Source organism: Molothrus ater, chromosome 32 (genome assembly GCF_012460135.2).
Source record: "Molothrus ater isolate BHLD 08-10-18 breed brown headed cowbird chromosome 32, BPBGC_Mater_1.1, whole genome shotgun sequence".
Lineage (NCBI taxonomy): Eukaryota > Metazoa > Chordata > Aves > Passeriformes > Icteridae > Molothrus > Molothrus ater.
Genome location: NC_071659.1, coordinates 429,667 through 454,477, shown reverse-complemented (window position 1 = coordinate 454,477; position 24,811 = coordinate 429,667). Strand labels below are relative to the sequence as shown.

Genomic DNA, 24,811 nt, shown 5'->3' with positions numbered 1-24,811 from the left:
TAATTAATTATTAATTATTTATCAATATTTATCAATATGAAATTAAATAGTAATTATTTAAAAATTAAATTAAAATTATTTTAAAATTATTTTAAAATTATTAAGTTACATTAAAATTAATTTAAAATAAAACATAAAATAAAATTAAAATAAATTTAAAATAAATTTAACATTATTTTAAATAAAATTTAAAATAAAATTTAAAATAAAATTTAAAATAAAATTTAAAATAAATTTAAAATAAATTTAACATTATTTAAAAATTAATTTAAAATAAAATTTAAACTAATTTAAAATGAATTTAAAATTTAATTAAAATTAATTTAAAATAAAATTGAAAATAAATTTAAAATTAATTTACAATTAATTTAAAATAAATTTAAAATTCATTTAAAATTAATTAATTAAATATTCATTTAAAAAATCTAAAACCAAGTATTGGCAATTTTCCCAAGGAGTGAGGGGGGACACTGAGCTCTCTGCAGTGCCACAGCAGCCAGGACCCGTCCCCTGCAGCACAGGCAGGTGACAGCAGAAGGTGACAGCAGTGACCTTCCCTTCCCTTCCCTCCCCTCCCTGGCTGCACGAATTTCTGCAGCTATTTCAGGAGCTGGGACTCGGCCCGGGCTTGGTTTAAAAAAGGAAAGCGGTGAGTAAGAAAGAGCAGCTCAAAGGCAGGCTTAGCCAGGCTCAGCTTTGTGGCACACACGGGGAGCAATGGCCCCAGGTGCAGTGACACTGGGGACACCAGGATGGCCCAGCCCTGTGTCACAGTGTGGGGACACCAGGATCAGCTCTGTGTCACAGTGTGGGGACACCAGGATGGCCCAGCCCTGTGTCACAGTGTGGGGACACCAGGATCAGCCCTGTGTCACACTCTGGGGACACCAGGATCAGCCCTGTGTCACACTGCAGGGACATCAGGATGGCCCAGCCCTGTGTCACACTCTGGGGACACCAGGATGGCCCAGCTCTGTGTCACAGTGTGGGGACACCAGGATCAGCTCTGTGTCACACTCTGGGGACACCAGGATCAGCCCTGTGTCACACTCTGGGGACACCAGGATGGCCCAGCTCTGTGTCCCAGTGTGGGGACACCAGGATCAGCCCTGTGTCACACTCTGGGGACACCAGGATGGCCCAGCTCTGTGTCCCAGTGTGGGGACACCAGGATCAGCCCTGTGTCACACTGCAGGGACACCAGGATCAGCCCTGTGTCACACTCTGGGGACACCAGGATCAGCCCTGTGTCACACTCTGGGGACACCAGGATCAGCCCTGTGTCACACCCTGGGGACACCAGGATGGCCCAGCCCTGTGTCACACCCTGGGGACACCAGGATGGCCCAGCCCTGTGTCACACTCTGGGGACACCAGGATGGCCCAGCCCTGTGTCACACTCTGGGGACACCAGGATCAGCCCTGTGTCACACCGTGGGGACACCAGGATGGCCCAGCCCTGTGTCACAGTGTGGGGACACCAGGATGGCCCAGCCCTGTGTCACACTCTGGGGACCCCAGGATCAGCTCTTTGTCACACTCTGGGGACACCAGGATCAGCCCTGTGTCACAGTGTGGGGACACCAGGATGGCCCAGCTCTGTGTCACACTGCAGGGACACCAGGATCAGCCCTGTGTCACACTCTGGGGACACCAGGATGGCCCAGCTCTGTGTCACACTGCAGGGACACCAGGATCAGCCCTGTGTCACACCCTGGGGACACCAGGATCAGCCCTGTGTCACACTGCAGGGACACCAGGATCAGCCCTGTGTCACAGTGTGGGGACACCAGGATCAGCCCTGTGTCACACCCTGGGGACACCAGGATGGCCCAGCCCTGTGTCACAGTGTGGGGACACCAGGATCAGCCCTGTGTCACACCCTGGGGACACCAGGATGGCCCAGCCCTGTGTCACACTCTGGGGACACCAGGATCAGCCCTGTGTCACAGTGTGGGGACACCAGGATGGTCCAGCTCTGTGTCACAGTGTGGGGACACCAGGATCAGCCCTGTGTCACACACTGGGGACACCAGGATGGCCCAGCCCTGTGTCACACTGCAGGGACACCAGGATGGCCCAGCCCTGTGTCACAGTGTGGGGACACCAGGATGGCCCAGCCCTGTGTCACACCCTGGGGACACCAGGATCAGCCCTGTGTCACACCGTGGGGACACCAGGATCAGCCCTGTGTCACACCGTGGGGACACCAGGATGGCCCAGCCCTGTGTCACACCCTGGGGACACCAGGATGGCCCAGCTCTGTGTCACAGTGTGGGGACACCAGGATCAGCCCTGTGTCACACTGCAGGGACACCAGGATCAGCCCTGTGTCACACTGCAGGGACACCAGGATGGCCCAGCCCTGTGTCACAGTGTGGGGACACCAGGATGGCCCAGCCCTGTGTCACACTCTGGGGACACCAGGATCAGCCCTGTGTCACACCCTGGGGACACCAGGATCAGCTCTGTGTCACACTCTGGGGACACCAGGATCAGCCCTGTGTCCCAGTGTGGGGACACCAGGATGGCCCAGCCCTGTGTCACACCCTGGGGACACCAGGATGGCCCAGCCCTGTGTCACACTCTGGGGACACCAGGATGGCCCAGCCCTGTGTCACACTCTGGGGACACCAGGATCAGCCCTGTGTCACACCCTGGGGACACCAGGATCAGCCCTGTGTCACACTCTGGGGACACCAGGATCAGCCCTGTGTCACAGTGTGGGGACACCAGGATGGCCCAGCCCTGTGTCACAGTGTGGGGACACCAGGATGGCCCAGCCCTGTGTCACACCCTGGGGACACCAGGATCAGCCCTGTGTCACACTCTGGGGACACCAGGATCAGCCCTGTGTCACAGTGTGGGGACACCAGGATGGCCCAGCCCTGTGTCACACCCTGGGGACACCAGGATGGCCCAGCCCTGTGTCACACTCTGGGGACACCAGGATCAGCCCTGTGTCACACTCTGGGGACACCAGGATCAGCCCTGTGTCACAGTGTGGGGACACCAGGATGGCCCAGCCCTGTGTCACACCCTGGGGACACCAGGATCAGCCCTGTGTCACACTCTGGGGACACCAGGATGGCCCAGCCCTGTGTCACACCCTGGGGACACCAGGATCAGCCCTGTGTCACACCCTGGGGACACCAGGATGGCCCAGCCCAGGCAGAATGTCACCTCCTGGAGGCTCTGAGTGCCCTGGGGCTGGCACTGGCACACTGGGGGTAAGCCCCAAAAAGAGTTCTTTAAAGGATAGAAAACTCTGGAATGTTTATTATTATTATTATTATTATTATTATTATTATTATTATTATTATTATTATTATTATTATTGCTACTCCTAGCATTACTATTATTATTATTATTCACAGACTCTTATGTACAGCAAATATAATTTTTTCCTTAAGCTACTTTCCATCTGTAAGACCTGTTTAGTGTGGTTTCCCTTTGGCTCTGTTTTTTAGGGTGTGTGCATTCTTTGGTTGTGGTTTTAGGGGTTTTTTTAATTATTACTTTCAGTTTTGGCTCTGGCCCACGCTGGCTGCAGGCACTGAGTGTGGATGGTTGGTATGTTTGTAGTAGGTGGTTTTTTCATGTGTTTCTTGGATGTTATCTCATCTAAGCAGCTAATAATAATAATTATTATTGTTATTATACATTATAATATTGGTTTACATTATATATATACATTATAATGCATTATAATAATTATTATACATCATAATATTGGCTTACATTATACATACATTATTATAATCAATTATAATAATAATAAAAATTATAATAATAATACATTATAATTATTATACATTATAATATTGGCATACATTATACATACATTACTATAATTAATTATCATAGTAATAAATAATTATAATGCATTATAATAATAATTATTATTATACATTATAATATTGGCTTACATTATAATAATCATTGTTTATTATAATATTGGCTTACAAAATATATACATTATAATAATTAATTATAATAATAAGTAATTATAATAAATAATTATGATAATTATTATACATTTTAATACTGGCTTTTTGCAAATATTAAAATAAATTTAAAATAAATTATTAAAATAAATATTATGTGTGTAATGTTAAAGTAACTGTTATAAAGATCTGTTTTTTTATTTCTGTTGGTAATTAAGCTTGGGGAAATAACTAAGATAAGTATCTAATAATATTAATAAAATTAATAATAAAATTATCATTAATAATAATATTAATATTGTTAATAATAATAATAATAATAATAATAATAATAATAATAATAATAATAATAATAATAACCAATATACATTATAATACTGGCTTTTTGCAAACATTAAAATAAATTTTAAAAAATTATTATTAAATTTTAAATAAATTATTAAAATAAATTTTATACGTGTAGTGTTAAAGTAACTTTGTCATAAAGGTATGGGGTTTTTTTCTGTTGCTAATTAAGCTTAGGGAAATAACCAATATAAGTATCTAATAATAATAATAATTATTATGATTATACATTATAATATTGGCTTTTCACAAAATAACATAAAATTTAAATAAATTATTATTAAATTTTAAATAAATTATTAAAATAAATTTTACATGTGTAGTGTTAAAGTAACTTTGTCATAAAAATATGGGGTTTTTTCTGTTGTTAATTAAGCTTAGGGAAATAACTAATATAAGTATCTAATAATAATAATAACAACTACTATTATTATACATTATAACATTGTCTTTTCACAAATTAAAACAAAATTTAAATAAATTTTAATTAAATTTTAAATAAATTATTAAAATAAATTTTAAATAAATTATTAAAATAAATTTTATATGTGTAATGTTAAAGTAACTTTGTTATAAAGATCTGGGGCTTTATTTCTGTTGTTGATAAAGCTTGGGGAAATAACTAATGTAATTGTGGTAAAATGCCTACTTTGCACAGGGGAGTAAAGGTGTTTGCATAGGGGAGTAAAGGTGTTTGCACGGGGGAGTAAAGGTGTTTGCACGGGGGAGTAAAGGTGTTTTCTCAAAGGAGTAAAAGTGTTTGCACGGGGGAGTAAAGGTGTTTGCAGAGGGGAGTAAAGGTGTTTGTTTGCACAGGGGAGTAAAGGTGTTTGCACAGGGGAGTAAAGGTGTTTTCTCAGGGGGGTAAAAGTGTTTTCTCAGAGGAGTAAAGGTGTTTCCCAGGGGGTAAAGGTGTCTCCCAGGGCAGTAAAGGTGTCTCCCAGGGCAGTAAAGGTGTCTCCCAGGGCAGTAAAGGTGTTTCCCAGGGCAGTGAAGGTGTCTCCCAGGGCAGTAAAGGTGTTTCCCAGGGCAGTAAAGGTGTCTCCCAGGGCAGTAAAGGTGTTTCCCAGGGCATTGAAGGTGTCTCCCATGGGGTAAAGGTGTTTCCCAGGGCAGTAAAGGTGTTTCTCAGGGCAGTGAAGGTGTTTCCCAGGGGGTAAAGGTGTCTCCCAGGGCAGTGAATGTGTCTCCCAGGGCAGTAAAGGTGTTTCCCAGAGCAGTAAAGGTGTCTCCCAGGGCAGTGAAGGTGTTTCCCAGGGCAGTAAAGGTGTTTCCCAGAGCAGTAAAGGTGTCTCCCAGGGCAGTGAAGGTGTTTCCCAGGGCAGTGAAGGTGTTTCCCAGGGCAGTAAAGGTGTTTCCCGGGGGTAAAGGTGTTTCCCAGGGCAGTGAAGGTGTTTCCCAGGGCAGTAAAGGTGTTTCTCAGGGCAGTGAAGGTGTCTCCCAGGGCAGTGAATGTGTCTCCCAGGGCAGTGAAGGTGTTTCCCAGGGCAGTAAAGGTGTTTCCCAGGGCAGTGAAGGTGTCTCCCAGGGCAGTGAATGTGTCTCCCAGGGCAGTGAAGGTGTTTCCCAGGGCAGTAAAGGTGTTTCTCAGGGCAGTGAAGGTGTTTCCCAGGGCAGTCAAGGTGTCTCCCAGGGCAGTCAAGGTGTTTCCCAGACAATCACCCACACCATGCCCAGTCCCAGCAGCCCATCCCTGGTGCCCAAGCTCCTCCCTGGGCTGTCCCACCATGGCAGGGAGGTTTGTATCGACCTCTGAACCCCCGAGGAGCTCAAGGGGTTGCACCGGCCCCGAGTGTGAGAGGGCCCAGCCCCGCAGCCCGGCAGCCAAGCCCGGTAGCCTGGCAGCCCATCCCAGTCCCCCAATAGCCCATCCCAGTACCCCAATAGCCCATCCCAGTACCCCAATAGCCCATCCCAGTACCCCAACAGCCCATCCCAGTATCCCAGTATCCTGGTATTCCAGTAGCCCATCCCAGTACCCCAATAGCCCATCCCAGTAGCCCATCCTGGTATCCCACTAGCCCAGGATCCCAGTAGCCTGATAGCCCAGCAGCCCAGCCCAGTATCCCAGTATCCCAGCCCTGTATCCTGGTAGCCCATCCCAGTACCCAATAGCCCATCCCAGTATCCCCGTATCCTGGTATTCCAGTAGCCCATCCCAGTACCCCAGTAGCCTGGCATCTCAGTATCCTATCCCTGTATCCTGGTAGCCCATCCCTGTATCCCAGTACCCCAGTACCCTGCTATCCTGCTAACCCAGTATCCTGCTATCCCAGTATCCCACTATCCCAGTATCCTGCTATCCCAGTATCCCACTATCCCAGTATCCTGCTATCCCAGTATCCCACTATCCCAGTATCCCACTATCCCAGTATCCCTCTATCCCAGTACCCCAGTATCCCTGTACCCTGCTATTCCAGTACCCCAGTATCCTAGTACCCTAGTACCCCACTATCCCGCTATCCTGGTAGCCCATTCTGGTACACCAGTACCCCAGTGTCCTGCTATCCCAGTATCCCAGTACCCTGGTATCCCTGTCTCCCAGTATCCCAGTATCCCACTATCCTGGTAGCCCATTCCGGTACCCCAGTACCCCAGTATCCTGCTATCCCAGTATCCTGCTATCCCAGTAGCCCAGTATCCTGCTATCCCAGTATCCTGCTATCCCAGTAGCCCAGTATCCTGCTATTCCAGTATCCCAGTACCCCAGTATCCCATTATCCTGCTATCCCAGTATACCAGTAGCCCAGTACCCTGCTATCCCAGTATCCCAGTACCCCACTATCCTGCTCTCCCAGCACCCCAGTACCACAGCACCCCAGTATCCTGCTCTCCCAGTATCCCAGTACCCCAGTACCCCAGTATCCCGCTACCCCAGTACCCCACTATCCCAGTACCCCAGCACCCCAGCACCCCAGCACCCCAGTACCCCAGCACCCCAGTACCCCAATACCCCAGTACCCCAATACCCCAGTACCCCAGCACCCCAGTACCCCAATACCCCAGCACCCAATACCCCAGTACCCCAATACCCCAGCACCCCAATACCCCAGCACCCCAATACCCCAGTACCCCAGCACCCCAATACCCCAATACACCAGTACCCCAGTTCCCCAGCACCCCAGCACCCTGCTATCCCAGCCCCCCAGTACCCCAGCACCCCAGCACCCTGCTATCCCAGCCCCCAGCCCCCAGCCCCTGTGGCGGCGCGTTACCGCAGCAGGCGCAGCTCGGCCAGCAGCGTGGGGTTCTGCTGCGCCTTCTCGGGCGTGGGCTGCGAGGCCTGCTCGTGCTCCAGCCGCAGCCGCTGGATCTCCTGCAGGATCTCCCTGCACGCAGGGAAGGACAGCGTCAGCGCTGGGAAAAGGCTGCTTAGCACGGGCTTTGAGCAAATATTAACATTAATATTAGATCTGTGATGTCACAAAGTTAGGCTGTATCAATTTTCCTGTTTATCATTGGCTTTTCACAAATATTAACGTGAATACTTTTCCTAGGGTGACATTATGGTGCTTGTATCCCCACCCATGTGTTCTGTTCATGCTGGATATCGTGTTCTGTGCCTTCAAGACTGGCTCTGAAGAGTGAAAGTTTTGTTTTGGTTTTGCTATCAGCCACTCCCCCACAGCTGGCAGGACACACAGACAGGGCAGTGCATGGTGCTGCTTCTGCTTTTTGCTTTGCTTTTCCCTTTGCTCTTGCTCTTGCTTCTGCTTTGCTCCTACTTTGCTCCTGCTTTTTGCTTCTGCTCATTAGTTAGTTTAGCTGAGCAGTCCAAATTTTCCCTGGACTGTTTCTCCTTTGCCTTTTTTGGGCCTACTCAAACCTGCTCCGGACTGGGACCTGGGAAACACCGAGAGTTTGCACCTTGTGGCTGCAGCAGCTGCCCCAGCACAGGAGGGACTGAGAACAGAGCAAGCACCCCCAGAGAGACTTTCTGAATTTGTCATCATTTCAGAGCGGTGACAGAGCGGTGTCACCTGGTATTGTTCATTCTGTGTGCTGGGGGTGCTGTGCCTGTTAAATAAACAGGTTCTTTCCACTTCTCTCTGAGGAGTCCTTCCTGAACTGGTTGGGGAGAGGCCGTGTGGGTTTGCTTACTGGAGGGACCCCTTGGGAGGTTTTCTCCCAAATTTGCCATAAACCAGGACAAATTTGCCATAGCCAGGCATGGATAAGGATGTGGGCACAGCCAGGACAGGGATATGGGCACAGCCCCAGGGCAGGGATGCGGGCACAGCCAGGACAGGGATATGGGCACAGCCCCAGGACAGGGATGTGGGCACAGCCAGGGCAGGGATGTGGGCACAGCCAGGACAGGGATGTGGGCACAGCCAGGACAGGGATATGGGCACAAACAGGACAGGGATATGGGCACAAACAGGACAGGGATATGGGCACAGCCAGGACAGGGATGTGGGCACAGCCCCAGGGCAGGGATGTGGGCACAGCCAGGGCAGGGATATGGGCACAAACAGGACAGGGATATGGGCACAGCCAGGGCAGGGATGTGGGCACAGCCTCAGGGCAGGGATGTGGGCACAGCCCCAGGACAGGGATGTGGGCACAGCCAGGACAGGGATATGGGCACAGCCCCAGGACAGGGATATGGGCACAGCCAGGACAGGGATATGGGCACAAACAGGACAGGGATGTGGGCACAGCCCCAGGGCAGGGATGTGGGCACAAACAGGACAGGGATGTGGGCACAGCCAGGGCAGGGATATGGGCACAAACAGGACAGGGATGTGGGCACAGCCAGGGCAGGGATATGGGCACAAACAGGACAGGGATGTGGGCACAGCCCCAGGGCAGGGATGTGGGCACAAACAGGACAGGGATGTGGGCACAGCCCCAGCCCCAGGACAGGGATGTGGGCACAGCCAGGGACAGGGATATGGGCACAAACAGGACAGGGATGTGGGCACAGCCCCAGGGCAGGGATATGGGCACAAACAGGACAGGGATATGGGCACAGCCAGGGCAGGGATATGGGCACAGCCCCAGGGCAAGGATATGGGCACAAACAGGACAGGGATATGGGCACAAACAGGACAGGGATGTGGGCACAGCCCCAGGACAGGGATATGGGCACAGCCCCAGGGCAGGGATATGGGCACAGCCAGGACAGGGATATGGGCACAAACAGGACAGGGATGTGGGCACAGCCCCAGGACAGGGATATGGGCACAGCCCCAGGACAGGGATGTGGGCACAAACAGGACAGGGATGTGGGCACAGCCCCAGGACAGAGATGTGGGCACAAACAGGACAGGGATGTGGGCACAAACAGGACAGGGATATGGGCACAGACCCAGGACAGGGATATGGGCACAGCCCCAGGACAGGGATATGGGCACAGCCCCAGGACAGAGATGTGGGCACAGCCCTGCAGGACCTGGCACATTCTTTGCTTCCCTAGGATCAATCCCTCCCTGCAATCTCTCCAGCCCCTGGCACAGAAGAGGCTCAGAGGTGCTCCAGGAGCACAGAGGCTCCAACCCAGCCCTCAGGGGCTGCAGGAGGGCTCAGCCCAGGGCCCTTCTCCCAGCAGGAGCAGCCCATGGGGACAGCCCCAAACCCTGCAGAGGGACAGGCCCTGTGCAGGGGCAGCATGGCCCAGGGCTCCCTGCAGCAGGGAGGGATGGATGGAGCCCTTCCAAGAGCACAGAGTCACCTCCAGCTCTCCCTGCTGCCCGACTGCGGAGCTGCTCTGCTCCAGCATGGGCTGCGGTCTCCCTGCTCCAGGATCCCCATTCCAAACTCCTGCCAGGGCCCCTGCTGGGCCACCACGGCTGCAGCAGTGCCAGGGCTCTCACAGACACGTTTTATGGAAAACCCTTTCCTTAGGATTGTTTTCCTCCTGAGAAGCTGAGAGGCCTCAGGAACAAAATGCAACCAATGGTTATCTGCTGCTGTGGGATGCAACAGGAACAAAATGTAAATAACCAATGGTTATCTGCTGCTGTGGGATGCAACAGGTGCAGCTGGGATTGGTCCAATGTGGTTGTTTGTAATTAATGGCCAATCACAGCCCAGCTGGCTCAGACTCTCTGGTCAGTCACAAGCCTTTGTTATCATTCTTTCCTATTCTATTCTCAGCCAGCCTTCTGATGAAATCCTTTCTTCTATTCTTTTAGTATGGTTTTAATGTAATATATATCATAAAATAATAAATCAGCCTTCTGAAACATGGAGTCAGATTCTCTTCCCTCATCCTGGGACCCCTGGGAACACCACCACACCAGGGCTGAGCTGCTCCTGCTCCAAAGGGCCCTGGAGCAGCCTCTTCCCTCTGCTGAGGGTGCCTGGGGACAGGGCTGGGCACAGGGAGAGCCTGGGGGGCTCCACAGGTGACCCCCTGCAGCAACAAAAATCATCTGGGTGCCTTTGGAAGGGACCTCAGAGCCCATCCAGGGCCACCCCTAACACCTGCCACTGTCCCAGGTGCTCCCAGCCCCAATGTCCAGCCTGGCCTGGGCACTGCCAGGGATCCAGGGGCAGCCCCAGCTGCTCTGGGTGATGCCTTGGGCAGGCTGAGCTGGAGCAGAGGCTGGCCAGAGCTACAGAATAAAGCAGGGATTTATTGAAAGGATCTCCTGCATGGATCCACCTTGGGCAGCACAAGAGCCCAGCCAGGGCTGCAGCCAAGATGAACCCAAATGGTCCCAAAATGAGCCCAAGATGAACCCAAATGGTCCCAAAATGGACCCAAGATGAACCCAAATGGTCCCAAAATGGACACCCAGTCCCGGGCTCTGTCACTGGGATCAGTTCTGCTCCATTTGCATCTTGCAGTTCATGGTCCAGTTCCAGGTTTAGCCCCTGCAGTCCCACCCTGCTTGTTTTTCTCTCTTCTGTTTGTGCTCTTGGGCTGAGATTTGGATCATTTGTCCTTGGTGCCCAGCTGGAGCAGGAATTGTTTTGTCTCCCTGCTCTGTGCACAGAGCTCAGCATCCCATAATATGAAATCCAGACCCACACACTAAAGCAGCGCAGAATGTGAAAAATAGAAAAGCCAAACCTGAGGCATCGTGGGCACCCTGTGCCAGGGCCTGCCCACCCTGCCAGGGCACAATTCCCCATTCCCAATTTCCCATCCAGCCCTGCCCTGTGGCACTGGGAGCCATTCCCTGGCTCCTGTCCCTCCATCCTTGTCCCCAGTCCCTCTGCAGCTCTCCTGGAGCCCCTTCAGGCCCTGCCAGGGGCTCTGAGCTCTCCCTGGCTCCTTCTCCCCTCCAGGTGAGCACCCCCAGCTCTCCCAGCCTGGTTTTAGCCCTGGAGCAGCTCTGGTGGCTCCTCTGGGCTCTCTCCAGCAGCCCCAGGTCCTTGTGCTGTTGGAATGCCCAGGACAGGTGGGCTCTCACCTGGGCACAGGGACAGAACCCCCCATTTCCTGCTGGGGGATCACTCCAGGACTGGGGATTTGGGGGTTTTGGGGATTTCTGGGATCAGATCCCAGCTCTGAGGTTTGCTGGATGTGCTCAGTGTTGGAGAAGATGATTTGAAGGAGATTAGAGAAGATCAAACCCCCTCCCTGGGGAACAGGGCAGGGCAGCCCCTCCCCACGGCCAATTAACTCATGTTAATGAGTAATTAATCAGCGCATGAGGGGGCTCCAGCCCGGCAGCAGCTGTGGGGCAGCAATGGGGTCAGTGTGGGCGGGCAGGGCTGTCCCAGCAGGGGCTGTACCTGTTCTTGTTCTCCAGCTCTGCTATCAGCTGCCTCTGCTGCTTGTTGGCGTCGAAGCTGAAGGGCAGATCTGCAGGAGGGCGAGGCTGCAGAGAGAGCAGGGGGCTCAGAGAGGGCAGAAATCACGGGGAATGCAGCCACAGGAATCACAGGAATCACAGAAATCACAGGGAATGCAGCCACAGAAATCACAGGAATCACAGAAATCACAGAAATCACGGGGAATGCAGCCACAGGAATCACAGGAATCACAGGGAATGCAGTCACAGAAATAATAGAAAACACAGGGAATGCAGTCACAGAAATCACAGGGAATGCAGTCACAGAAATAATAGAAAACACAGGGAATGCAGTCACAGAAATCACGGGGAATGCAGCCACAGAAATCACAGAAAACACAGAAATCACAGAACCACACAGTCACAGAAATCACAGAAATCACACAAAACACAGCAATCACAGAAATCAGAGAAAATACACAAATCACACAATCACACAAATCACCGAATCACAGAAATCACACAGCCACAGAAATCACAGAAATCACAGAGAATACAGTCACGGAAAATACAGTCACAGAAATCACACAGTCACAGAAATGCCATGAACCACAGAAATCACACAATCACAGAAATCATAGAACCAAAGACAATACAGTCACAGAAATCACAGAAAATACAGAAAACACAGAGAAGACAGTCACTGAAACCACACAAATCACTCAATCACAGAAATCACTCAATCACACAAATAATAGGAAACACAGAAATCACACCAATGACACGATCACACCAATGACACAATCACACCAGTGCCACGATCACACCAATGACACAATCACACCAATGACACAATCACACCAGTGCCACAATCACACCAATGACACAATCACACCAGTGCCACGATCACACCAATGACACAATCACACCAGTGCCACAATCACACCAGTGCCACAATCACACCAATGACACGATCACACCAGTGCCACAATCACACCAATGACACAATCACACCAGTGCCACAATCACACCAGTGCCACAATCACACCAATGACACGATCACACCAATGACACAATCACACCAGTGCCACAATCACACCAGTGCCACAATCACACCAATGACACGATCACACCAGTGCCACAATCACACCAATGACACAATCACACCAATGACACGATCACACCAGTGCCACAATCACACCAGTGCCACAATCACACCAATGACACGATCACATCAATGACACAATCACACCAGTGCCACAATCACACCAATGACACGATCACACCAGTGCCACAATCACACCAATGACACAATCACACCAATGACACGATCACACCAGTGCCACAATCACACCAATGACACAATCACACCAATGACACGATCACACCAGTGCCACAATCACACCAATGACACGATCACACCAGTGCCACAATCACACCAGTGCCACAATCACACCAATGACACGATCACACCAGTGCCACAATCACACCAGTGCCACCAGTCCCTCCCTGGTTTGCAGCCACAGCTCCCAGCCCTGGGACACCCCAGGGTGCTCAGGGGGTCCCAGGGCTGAGCTCCCTGCTCACCCTGCACTGCACCAATTCCATTTTCCTCACTTTTTTGAAGCCCTTCAGGACACAAAGCCCAGCCCCAGAGCCTCCATGGCTCCTCCTGGCCCCAGAGCCAGATCTTGCTTTGCTCAAAAGTTCTGCTGAAACCCTGAGGGACTCCTCAGCCTTCATCCCATCCCACCCTGCCATGGCAGGGACACCTCCCAGTGTGCCAGGGTGTGCCAGTGTCCAGCCTGGCCTTGGGCACTGCCAGGGATCCAGGCTGGGCACCCTGTGCCAGGGCCTGCCCACCCTGCCAGGGCACAATTCCCAATTCCCAATTTCCCATCCAGCCCTGCCCTGTGGCACTGGGAGCCATTCCCTGGCTCCTGTCCCTCCAGGCCTTGTCCCCAGTCCCTCTGCAGCTCTCCTGGAGCCCCTTCAGGCCCTGCCAGGGGCTCTGAGCTCTCCCTGGATCCTTCCCTTCTCCAGGGGAACATTCCCAGCTCTGCCAGCCTGGCTCCATGCAGCTCCTCATCCTCCCAGCTGATCATCCCGCAAACCCAACCTTCCCCTGCCTGCTGCCATCCCAGCAGAACGCACAGAAATGGGGGATGCGGTGTCCCTGGAGCCCCCCGTGTCCCCCAGGGTCCCCATGGCAGGACAGGGCACTCACAGCATTGCCAGCCTCGGCGGCCAAGCGCGCGGCGTAGCGGGCGATGAGCCGGTGCTCCTCGTCCAGCCGGCCTGGGCTGTCCAGGGCACTGCAAAACAACCCTGAGTGAGACAGGGCACTGCCAAAGCTGGCCACAGCCACCCCAGGGCACTGCCAAAGCTGGCCACAGCCACCCCAGGGCACTGCAAAACAACCCTGAGTGAGACAGGGCACTGCCAAACCAACCCAGGGCTGCCCAGGGCACTGCAAAACAATCCTGAGTGAGACAGGGCACTGCCAAAGCTGGCCACAGCCACCCCAGGGCACTGCCAAAGCAACCCAGAGCCAGCCCAGGGCACTGCAAAACAATCCTGAGTGAGACAGGGCACTGCCAAACCTGGCCACAGCCACCCCAGGGCACTGCCAAACCAACCCAGAGCCAGCCCAGGGCACTGTAAAACCAACCCAGAGCCAGCCCAGGGCTGTCCAGGGCACTGCAAAACAATCCTCAGTGAGACAGGGCACTGCCAAACCTGGCCACAGCCACCCCAGGGCACTGCAAAACAATCCTCAGTGAGACAGGGCACTGCCAAAGCTGGCCACAGCCAGCCCAGGGCACTGCAAAACCAGCCCAGGGCTGTCCAGGGCACCGCAAAACAATCCTGAGTGAGATAGGGCATTCCAAACCTGACCACAGCCAGCCCAGGGCACTCCAAACCTGACCACAGCCAGCCCAGGGTTCCAGGACACTCCCAAACCTGACAAGAGCCAGCCCAGGGCACTGCCAAACCTGACCACAGCCAGGCCAAGGAACCTCAAAACCAACTCAGAGTCAGCCCAGGGCTGTCCAGGGCACTGCCAAACCAACCCAGAGTAAGCCAGGGCACTGTAAAACCCACTCAGAGTGAGCCCAGGACACCTCAAAACCAGCCCAGAGCCAGCCCAGAGCACTGCAACACAACCCAGAGTGAGCCCAGGGCTGCCAGGACACTCCAAAACCAAGCCCAGAGCCAGCCCAGGGTTCCAGGACACTGCCAAACCTGACCAGAGCCAGCCCAGGGAACTGCAAAACCAACCCAGAGCCAGCCCAGGGCTGTCCAGGGCACGGCAAACCAGCACAGGGTGAGCCCAGGGAACCACAAACCCTGCCCAGAGCCAGCCCAGGGAACTGCAAACCAGCCCAGAGCCAGCCCAGGGCTGTCCAGGGCACGGCAAACCAGCACAGGGTGAGCCCAGGGAACTGTGAAATCAACCCAGAGCCAGCCCAGGGAAATGTAAAACCTGACCAGAGCCAGCCCAGGGAACTGCAAAACCAACCCAGAGTGAGCCAGGGCACTGCCAACCAACCCAGAGTGAGCCCAGGGCACTGCCAACCAGCACAGAGTGAGCCAGGGCACTGCATACCAACCCAGAGTGAGCCCAGGGAACTGCCAACCAGCACAGAGTGAGCCAGGGCACTGCAAACCAACCCAGAGTGAGCCCAGGGAACTGCCAACCAGCACAGAGTGAGCCAGGGCACTGCCAAACCAACCCAGAGTGAGCCCAGGGCACTGCCAACCAACCCAGAGGGAGCCAGGGCACTGCCAAACCAACCCAGAGTGAGCCAGGGCACTGCAAACCAACCCAGAGGGAGCCAGGGCACTGCAAAACCAACCCAGAGTGAGCCAGGGCACTGCCAACCAACCCAGAGTGAGCCAGGGCACTGCCAACCAGCACAGAGTGAGCCCAGGGAACTGCCAACCAGCACAGAGTGAGCCAGGGCACTGCCAAACCAACCCAGAGTGAGCCCAGGGCACTGCCAACCAACCCAGAGGGAGCCAGGGCACTGCAAACCAGCACAGGGTGAGCCCAGGGCACTGCCAACCAACCCAGAGTGAGCCCAGGGCACTGCCAACCAACCCAGAGTGAGCCAGGGCACTGCAAACCAACCCAGAGTGAGCCCAGGGCACTGCCAAACCAACCCAGAGTGAGCCAGGGCACTGCAAACCAACCCAGAGGGAGCCAGGGCACTGCAAAACCAACCCAGAGTGAGCCCAGGGCTGTCCAGGGCACTGCAAACCAACCCAGAGGGAGCCCAGGGCACTGCAAACCAACCCAGAGTGAGCCCAGGGAACTGCCAACCAACCCAGAGGGAGCTCAGGGCACTGCCAACCAACCCAGAGTGAGCCCAGGGAACTGCCAACCAACCCAGAGTGAGCCAGGGCACTGCAAAACCAACCCAGAGTGAGCCCAGGGCTGTCCAGGGCACTGCCAACCAGCACAGGGTGAGCCCAGGGAACTGTGAGACCCGACCAGAGCCAGCCCAGGGAACCAGAGCTGGGTGGGAGGAAGATGCAGGGCGAGGATCCAGAGGGTTCCCCAGCAGCAGAGGAGGGAGAGGGCTCACACACAGTGCCCTGAGTTACAAACACCATTCTGGGCGATCTGACCCCTCTGTGCTCCTTGCAGGGCTGTGGAGAGGGCTCACAGAGAATCCTCTGAGTTACAAACTCATTTCCAGGTGATCTGGCCCAGATCTGTGCTCCTTGCAGGGCTGTGGAGAGGGCTCACACACAATCCCCTGAGTTACAAACACCTTTCCAGGTGATCTGGCCCCTCCTGGCAGTGCTGTGCTCCTTGCAGGGCTGTGGAGAGAACTCACACACAATCCCCTGAGTTACAAACACCATTCTGGGTGATCTGGCCCCTCCTGGCAGTGCTGTGCAGAGGAGGGAGAGGGCTCACACACAGTCCCCGACGTCGCCCTGATTTTTTAAGTTCTTCTAAGCCTTCTGATGTTTCCATTCTTGTGAGGAACTTTCTCACACACTTTCTGTAAATAACTCATTGTTTTGCATTCTTTTCTGGAGGAGGAGACATTTGATGGACTGTGGGTTTGCCCAGTGTCACTGGAGAGGTGGCACTGTCACCCTCCAATCCGCTGTCACTTCTGGAAATCTATAAATGTTGGGGTCAGAAATGAAACTTCCCTTTCTTTCTTCACCTTGAGAGCAGCGGTGTGTGCTTGTGTTCTCTCATGTCCCATAGTGACACCCCTGAGCTAAAAACACCATTCTGGGTGATCTGGCCCCTCCTGGCAGTGCTGTGCTCATGCCCAGCCAGGCCCCGAGCTGTGCCAGCCACCCTGGGGGCTGGCATGGGGCTGGCACGGGGCTGGCACGGGGCTGGCACAGGGAACCCCAGCCTGGGGTGGCTGGGAAGGGTCCCCCAAGCCCGGTCAGTGCCACGCCTGCCATGGCAGTGCCACCTTGCCCTGTGCCAGGGGCTCCAGCTCAGCCCTGATGGAAAGGAGTGACCAGGACAGGTCACACACCTGCTCTGGGGACACCTGGGCTGGGGACAGTGACACTGAGGGGACAGCAAAGAGCCCCACGAGGGCTGGGGACCTCGGGGACAGGCTGTGCCCTCCTGGCAGCAGTGCCAGGCCAGCAGGAGATGCCAGGGAAGGGAAGGGAAGGGAAGGGAAGGGAAGGGAAGGGAAGGGAAGGGAAGGGAAGGGAAGGGAAGGGAAGGGAAGGGAAGGGAAGGGAAGGGAAGGGAAGGGAAGGGAAGGGAAGGGAAGGGAAGGGAAGGGAAGGGAAGGGAAGGGAAGGGAAGGGAAGGGAAGGGGGTGGGACTGGCACAGCAGAAGGGAGGGGAAATGTGTGCCAGGACAGGTCCCTGTGCCACCCAGAGGGGACAGGGGGCACACACAGCCTGGGCAGGGCAGGGGACACTCAGGGACAGGGACAGTGAGGGAAAGGGGACACTCAGGAACAGGGAGAGGGGACACCCAGGGAGGGGGGACACCCCAGGGACACTCAGGGGACAATGAGGGACAGGGGACATTCAGGGACAGGGGACACTCAGGGGACACTCAGGGAGAAGGGGACACTGAGGGAGGGGGGACATGCAGGGACACTTAGGGACAGGGTACAGTGAGGGAAAGGGGACGCCCAGGGGACACTCAAGGAGGGAGGACACCCTGGGGACACTCAGGGGACACTGAAGGAAAGGGGACAGTCAGGGAGGGGGAAACTCAGGGAAATGGACACTCAGGGACAGGGGACACCCAGGGATGGGGGACACTGAGAGAAAGGGGACACTGAGGGGACACTTGGGGAAATGGGACACTCAGGGAGGGGGGGACACCCTGGGGACGCTCAGGGGACACTCAGGGGACACTCAGGGACAGGAAAATTCAGGGGACACTCAGGGAATGGGGACACTCAGGGACAGGGGACCCTCAGGGAGGGGGGACACTCAGGGGACATTCAGGGGACACTCAGGGAAAATTTGGGAGAAGATGAGAAGATTTTGGGAGAAGATGAGATTCCAGCAGGGGTAAAAATGAGATTCCAGCAGGGGGAAGATGAGATTCCAGCAGGGGAAATCTGGGAGAAAATCTGAGATTCCAACAGGCGGAAAGATGAAATCCCAGCAGGGGGAAATCTGGGGGAAAAAAATTGAGATTCCAGCAGGAGGAATTTTGAGGTGAGATGAGATTCCAGCAGGAGGAGATTAGGGAAAGATGAGATTCCAGCAGAGGGAAATTTGGGGGAAAAGATGAGATTCCAGCAGGGATAAATCTGGGGGAAGATGAGATTCTAGCAGGGGGAAATCTGGGGGGAAAGTTGAGATCCCTACAGGGGGAAATTTGGGGAAAAAATGAGATTCCAACAGGGGGAAATTTGGGGGAAAATCTGAGACTCCAGCAGGAGGAAAAGATGAGATTCCAGCAGGGGGAAATTTGAGATTCCAGCAGGGGGAAATTTGGGGGAAAATCTGAGATTCCAGCAGGAGGAAAAGATGAGATTCCAGCAGGGGGAAATCTGAGATTCCAGCAGGGGGAAATTTGGGGTAAAAATGAGATTCCAGTGGGGGGAAATTTGGGGAAAATGATGAGATTCCAGCAGGGGAAATTTGGGGACAAAGATGAGACTCCAACAGGAGGAAATCTGGAGAAAGATGAGATTCCAGCAGGGGGAAATATGGGGGAAAAGATGAGATTTCAGCAGGGGAAATTTGGGGTGAGATGAGATTCCAGCAAGGGGAAATTGGGGGGAAAAAAAAGGATGAGATTCTAGCAGGGGAAAAAAGATGAAATTTCAGCAGGGAGAAATTGAAAGGAAAAGGTGAGATTCCAGCAGGGGGAGGTTTGGTGTGAGATTCCAGCAGGGCCACAGAGAGGAACGAACCCATTTGGGATCAATCAGGGTTTGTGAGAGGGGCTCTCAGTGCCCGGGCTGGGGACACCCAGGGCCACCCCCGGTGTCCCCAGTGTCCCCAGTGTGTGTCCCCGGGCTCACAAAGGTGGCAATCAGGGCTGGGGGTGAAACCAGGGCCACCCCCAGTGTCCCCAGTGTCCCCAGTGAGTGTCCCCAGTGAGTGTCCCCGGGCTCACAAAGGTGGCAATCAGGGCTGGGGACACCCAGGGCCACCCCCAGTGTCCCCAGTGTCCCCAGTGGGTGTCCCGGGCTCACAAAGGTGGCACTCAGGGCTGGGGACACCCAGGGCCACCCCCGGTGTCCCCGGTGGGTGTCCCCGGGCTGGCACTGACCGTGCCCCGCTCCTCAGGTGGCTCACAAAGGTGGCAATCAGGGCGTGCTCCTCCCGGCACGGCTCGGGGCTGCTGCTGCTGCGGGGCTGGCACCTGGCAGGGGCGGGGAGAGCAGAGAAACAACAACAAAAACTCCGTAAATTCGGGCGGATTCGGGAAACGTGGGCTCCGTGGGGGCACTGCTGCTGCTCAGACAATGGCAGGGGACGCTGGGGGACAGCCAGGCACCCAGGGATGGGTTGGGGTGCCCATCCCTGCAGGTGGCACCTGGAGGTGGCACTGAGTGCCCTGGGCTGGGACTGGGGGGCTTTTCCAGCCTCAGGGGCTCTGGAAACAAAGCCTGTGCTATAACATGAACTATGTGAACTATGAACAATAGTTATAGCATGAACTGTTCAGTGCCATTTGAAGAGCACTCAGTGCCAACTTCCAATCAGCCAGCGCAAAACAACAACTGAATGTCACAGACATCTTTCATGGGAAACCCTTTCCTTAGGCTCTTTCCTCCTGAGGAGCTGAGAGGCCTCAGGAACAAAATGCAACCAATGGTTATCTGCTGCTGTGGGATGCAACAGGAACAAAATGTAAATAACCAATGGTTATCTGCTGCTGTGGGATGCAACAGGAACAAAATGTAAATAACCAATGGTTATCTGCTGCTGTGGGATGCAACAGCGGCATCTGGGATTGGGCTCATGGGGTTGTTTCTAATCAATGGCCAATCACAGCCCAGCTGGTTCGGACAGAGTTTTGTTATCTTTTTTTTTTTCTATTCTTAGCCAGCCTTCTGATGAAATCTATACTATTCAAAACTATATATATAAAAACTATATATATATAAATATCAATATATATATCAATATATATATCAATATATATATCAATATATAATATAATATAATATAATATAATATAATATAATATAACATATATAAAATACATAACATATAATATATATAACATATATTATATATTATATAACAATATTATATATTATATAACATATAATATATATTATATGATATATAATATTATTATATATATTATATATTTTATATATATATATATATAATCTCAAAACTATACTATTCTTTTAGTATAGTTTTAATGCAATATATATGATAAAATCATAAATCAGCCTTCTGAAACCTGGAGTCAGATCCTCGTCCCTTCCCTCCCCCTGGGGCCCCTGTGAGCACGGCCACAGCCAAATGAAGCACCCAGGGCAATGCAGCAGAAATGTTCACCGAGGGCAGCTGTGCCGCCCCCTGGAATTCCCAGTGGGATCTTGAGGGAAGAGCACAGAGAATCCAACCCCAGCAGCATTCCCTGCTCCCAGAATCCCAGAACCCAGAACCCTTCAGCAGGAAAATCCCTCCCAGCCCTTCCAGTCCCAGCTGTGCCCAGTCCCCACCTTGTCCCTGAGTGCCACATCCAGGTGACACCTGCAGGGATGGGCACCCCAAACCTCCCTGGGCAGTTCCAAGGCCTGAGCCCCCTTTCCATGCAGAAATTCCTGCTGGTGTCCACCCTGAGCCTGCCCTGGCCCAGCCTGAGGCCATTTCCCCTTGGCCAGAGCAGCTGCTGCAGTGCAGAGGGCTGGGGGCTCCACCTGGTGAAAACGACCCCAAAACATCGCAGTTATCGATCAATAGCTGTGAGCAGGTAAATAATTGTGATTCTGGGCTCTCCTGACAGCTTCCTGCAGCAGGAGCTCGGGGGATGGACCCAAACCCAGGGGAAATGCAGAAAAAATGGGGTTTTGTGTTTTTAAAATTATTTATAAATATAATAACATATAAAATTATAAAGTTATTTATAAATAATGGTTAATAGATAAATAATTGTGTTTCTGTGCTCTCCTGACAGCTTTCTGCAGCAGGACCTCAGGGGATGGAGCCAAACCCCGGGGAAAATGCAGCAAAAAAAGTTTTTTTATGTTTTTAAAAGTTATTTATAAATATAATATAATAATATATAAAGTTACAAAGTTATTTATAATTATAATATAATAATATATAAAGTTATTTATCAATAACTGTTAATAGATAAATAATTGTGTTTCTGCGCTCTCCTGACAGCTTCCTGCAGCAGGACCTCAGGGGATGGAGCCAAACCCCAGGGAAATGCAGGAAAAAATTCTTTTAATGTTTTTAAAACTTATTTATAAATATAATATGATAATATATAAAGTTACAAAGTTATTTATAATTATAATATAATAATATATAAAGCTACAAAGTCATTTCTAAATAACTGTGCACAGATAAATAACTGCTATTTCTGTGCTCTCCTGACAGCTTCCTGCAGCAGGACCTCAGGGGATGGAGCCAACCCCAGGGGAATTGCAGCAAAAATGGGGTTTTGTGTCTTTAAAATGTCTTTTTTTAGCCCAGACAGGGGGCACAAGGCACAGCAAACAGGAATTCCCTGCTCTGCCCCCTCTGAGGAGCCAGAACCCCCGATCTCACACACACAAACATTTCCTCCTGGGTTACGAGCAGGGACACAGCCAAAACTGGCTAAAAAGGGTTGGAAAAGGGGAATTTAAAAAGAGTTTAAAGAGTCACAAGATTTTATTATCATTCTTTTCTATTTCCTTTCCTTTCCTTTCCTTTCCTTTCCTTTCCTTTCCTTTCCTTTCCTTTCCTTTCCTTTCCTTTCCTTTCCTTTCCTTTCCTTTCCTTTCCTTTCCTTTCCTTTCCTTTCCTTTTTCATTTCCTTGAAATTTCCCTTTTCCTTTCCTTTTTCCTTTCCTTCTGATGAAATCCTTTCTTCTATTTTTTGCTATTGGTAGTTGGGGTGTTAGGAGTTGTTGTGTTTTAGTGTTCATTATTTTTGAGGTGGTTTGGATTTTTTAAAGGTTGTTAATTTTTTTTTTTTTTTGTTGGCTTTAGACATTTTGTAGCTTTGATTTTAAAATTTTAGTGGTTGGTTCTGAGTTTCTTGAGGCATTTTTTGTTAAAGATTTTAGGATAAAATATGGGGTTTTGGTTGTAGAGTACATTTTTTATATTTGGGGTTGTTTTGATTGGGTTGTTATTGTTTGAGTGATTTTTTGTTTGATTTGGGCAGGACACGACCTCTGCTCCCGCCGCAAACCCAAGGGATCTTCAGATTTTCTGGAAACCCAAGGGATTTTCAGATTTTCTGGAAACCCAAGGGATCTTCAGATTTTCCCAGAGGTCCAAGAGACTCCTGGGAATCTCTGCTGTTCTTTGCTGATGCCCTTTCAGTGCTCCCCAGTGTTTATTATTATTATTATTATTATTATTATTATTATTATTATTATTATTATTATTATTATTATTATTATTATTATTATTATTATTATTATTATTATTATTTCATATTATATTATTTTCACATTATATTATTTTTACATTATTTGTTTTTATTATACTATATTTTTATATTATATTATTTTCTATTATATTTTCTATTATATTATTTTTATATTATTATTTTTATATTATTATTATTATTATTATTTTATATTATTGTACTTTTTTGGTTTTAAGTTACTGTATTATTATTTAATGCAGTTTTTGTGTAATAGGAAAAAAATGGTTTTGTTTATGGTTATATACGAAAAGAGTTTAGTTAAAGGTTATTTTATTATTTTTTATTTAGGTTTTTTAAATTTTTAAATTTTTTTATTTGTTTAAACTTTTACTATATTGATTTTTTATTTTATGTTTGTGTTTTTAATTTAAATTAAGGAGGTTTAATGTTTTAGAAAGTTTTTTATTGTTTTTATTTAAGTTTTTACTGTTTTATTGCCCTGAGGATGCTCAGGGTTAATGTTTTAGAAAGTTTTAATTTAATTTTTTATTTAAGTTTTTAATTTTTGTTTTATTGATTGTTTTTATTTAGGTTTTTATTTTTGTTTTATTTATTGTTTAAATTTAATGGGGTTTTTTGGTTTTATTTATTGCTTCTATTTAAGTTTTTATTGTTTTATTGCCCTGAGGATGCTCAGGGTTAATGTTTTAGAAAGTTTTTATTGAAGTTTTAATTTCTTTGTTTTATTTATTTAATAAATAACATTTAAAAATAAATATTTAATCCATAAAATTTTATTTAATAAATAAAATTTAAAAGAAATATTTATTTATTTTATGTAAGTTTTTATTGTTTTATTGCCCTGAGGATGCTCAGGGTTAATGTTCTAGAAAGTTTTTATTGTTTTTATTTAAGATTTGGTTTTTTTCTGGGATTCTGGGGTTCTGACATCAGACACAGCTGTGGGAGCTGCCAGAGCAGGGGAAAAAGGGATTTTCTAGGGGAAAAAAAAAGGGATTTTACAAGGAAAAGGGGATTTTCCAGGGGGGAAAAAGGGATTTTCCAGGGGAAAAAAAAGGGATTTTACAGGGGGGAAAAGGGATTTTCCAGGGAAAAAAAAATGGGATTTTCCAGGGGAAAAAAAGGATTTTCCAGGGGAAAAAAAAAAGGGATTTTCCAGGAAAAAAAGGTATTTTCCAGGGAAAAAAAAAGTATTTTACAGGGAAAAAAAGGGATTTTCCAGGGGGAAAAAAGGGCTTTTCCTGTCCCCTCCCTGCCAGGTGCACTTGCAGGAGCCAGGCGAGGGATGGATCCAGGCCCCAGGCTGCTCCAAAGTGGGGAATTCCAGCCCAAAAAGGGCTGGGAAGGTGCTGAGAGACACAGGGAGGCTCCTGCAGGAGTCTGAACCTGCCTGGGGACAGAGGGACGGACAGAGGGACAGGGACAGAGGGACGGACAGAGGGACAGGGACAGAGGGACAGGGACCGCAGCGGGAAGGGAAAGATCCGATCCTGCAGGGATTTCAAATCAATTCATTCGAATCAATCCATTCAAATCAATTAATTCAAATCAATTAATTCAAATCAATTCATTCAAATCAATTAATTCAAATCAATTCATTCAAATCAATTCATTCGAATCAATTAATTCAAATCAATTAATTAATGCTGCCTGCCCAGGGCTGGCCCAGGGGCCAGTGAGGCTCAGAGGGGGCCTGGAAATGGCCCAGGCAGGGAGCGAGGGCACCCCAGAACCCCAGAATGCAACAACTCCAGAACCCCCAAAATATATATTATAT

The 24,811-nt window shown here is 50.1% G+C and overlaps 1 protein-coding gene across 6 annotated transcripts in view; it reads right to left on the bottom strand.

Moving 5' to 3' along the window:
- DTNB (dystrobrevin beta) overlaps positions 1-24,811 on the bottom strand; it is a 177,199-nt gene that overhangs the window by 79,772 nt on the left and 72,616 nt on the right. For 5 of the 6 annotated variants that reach the window (XM_036405162.2, XM_036405161.2, XM_036405163.2 and 2 more), the window contains 4 exons: positions 19,729-19,821; positions 14,211-14,298; positions 11,985-12,070; positions 7,508-7,621 (listed from right to left, as the gene is read on the bottom strand). In XM_036405162.2, coding sequence (XP_036261055.1) covers positions 7,508-7,621; positions 11,985-12,070; positions 14,211-14,298; positions 19,729-19,821 — 381 coding nt within the window. The remainder of the gene's footprint in view (positions 1-7,507; positions 7,622-11,984; positions 12,071-14,210; positions 14,299-19,728; positions 19,822-24,811) is intronic. The other variant, XM_036405165.2, reaches the window with a different exon arrangement.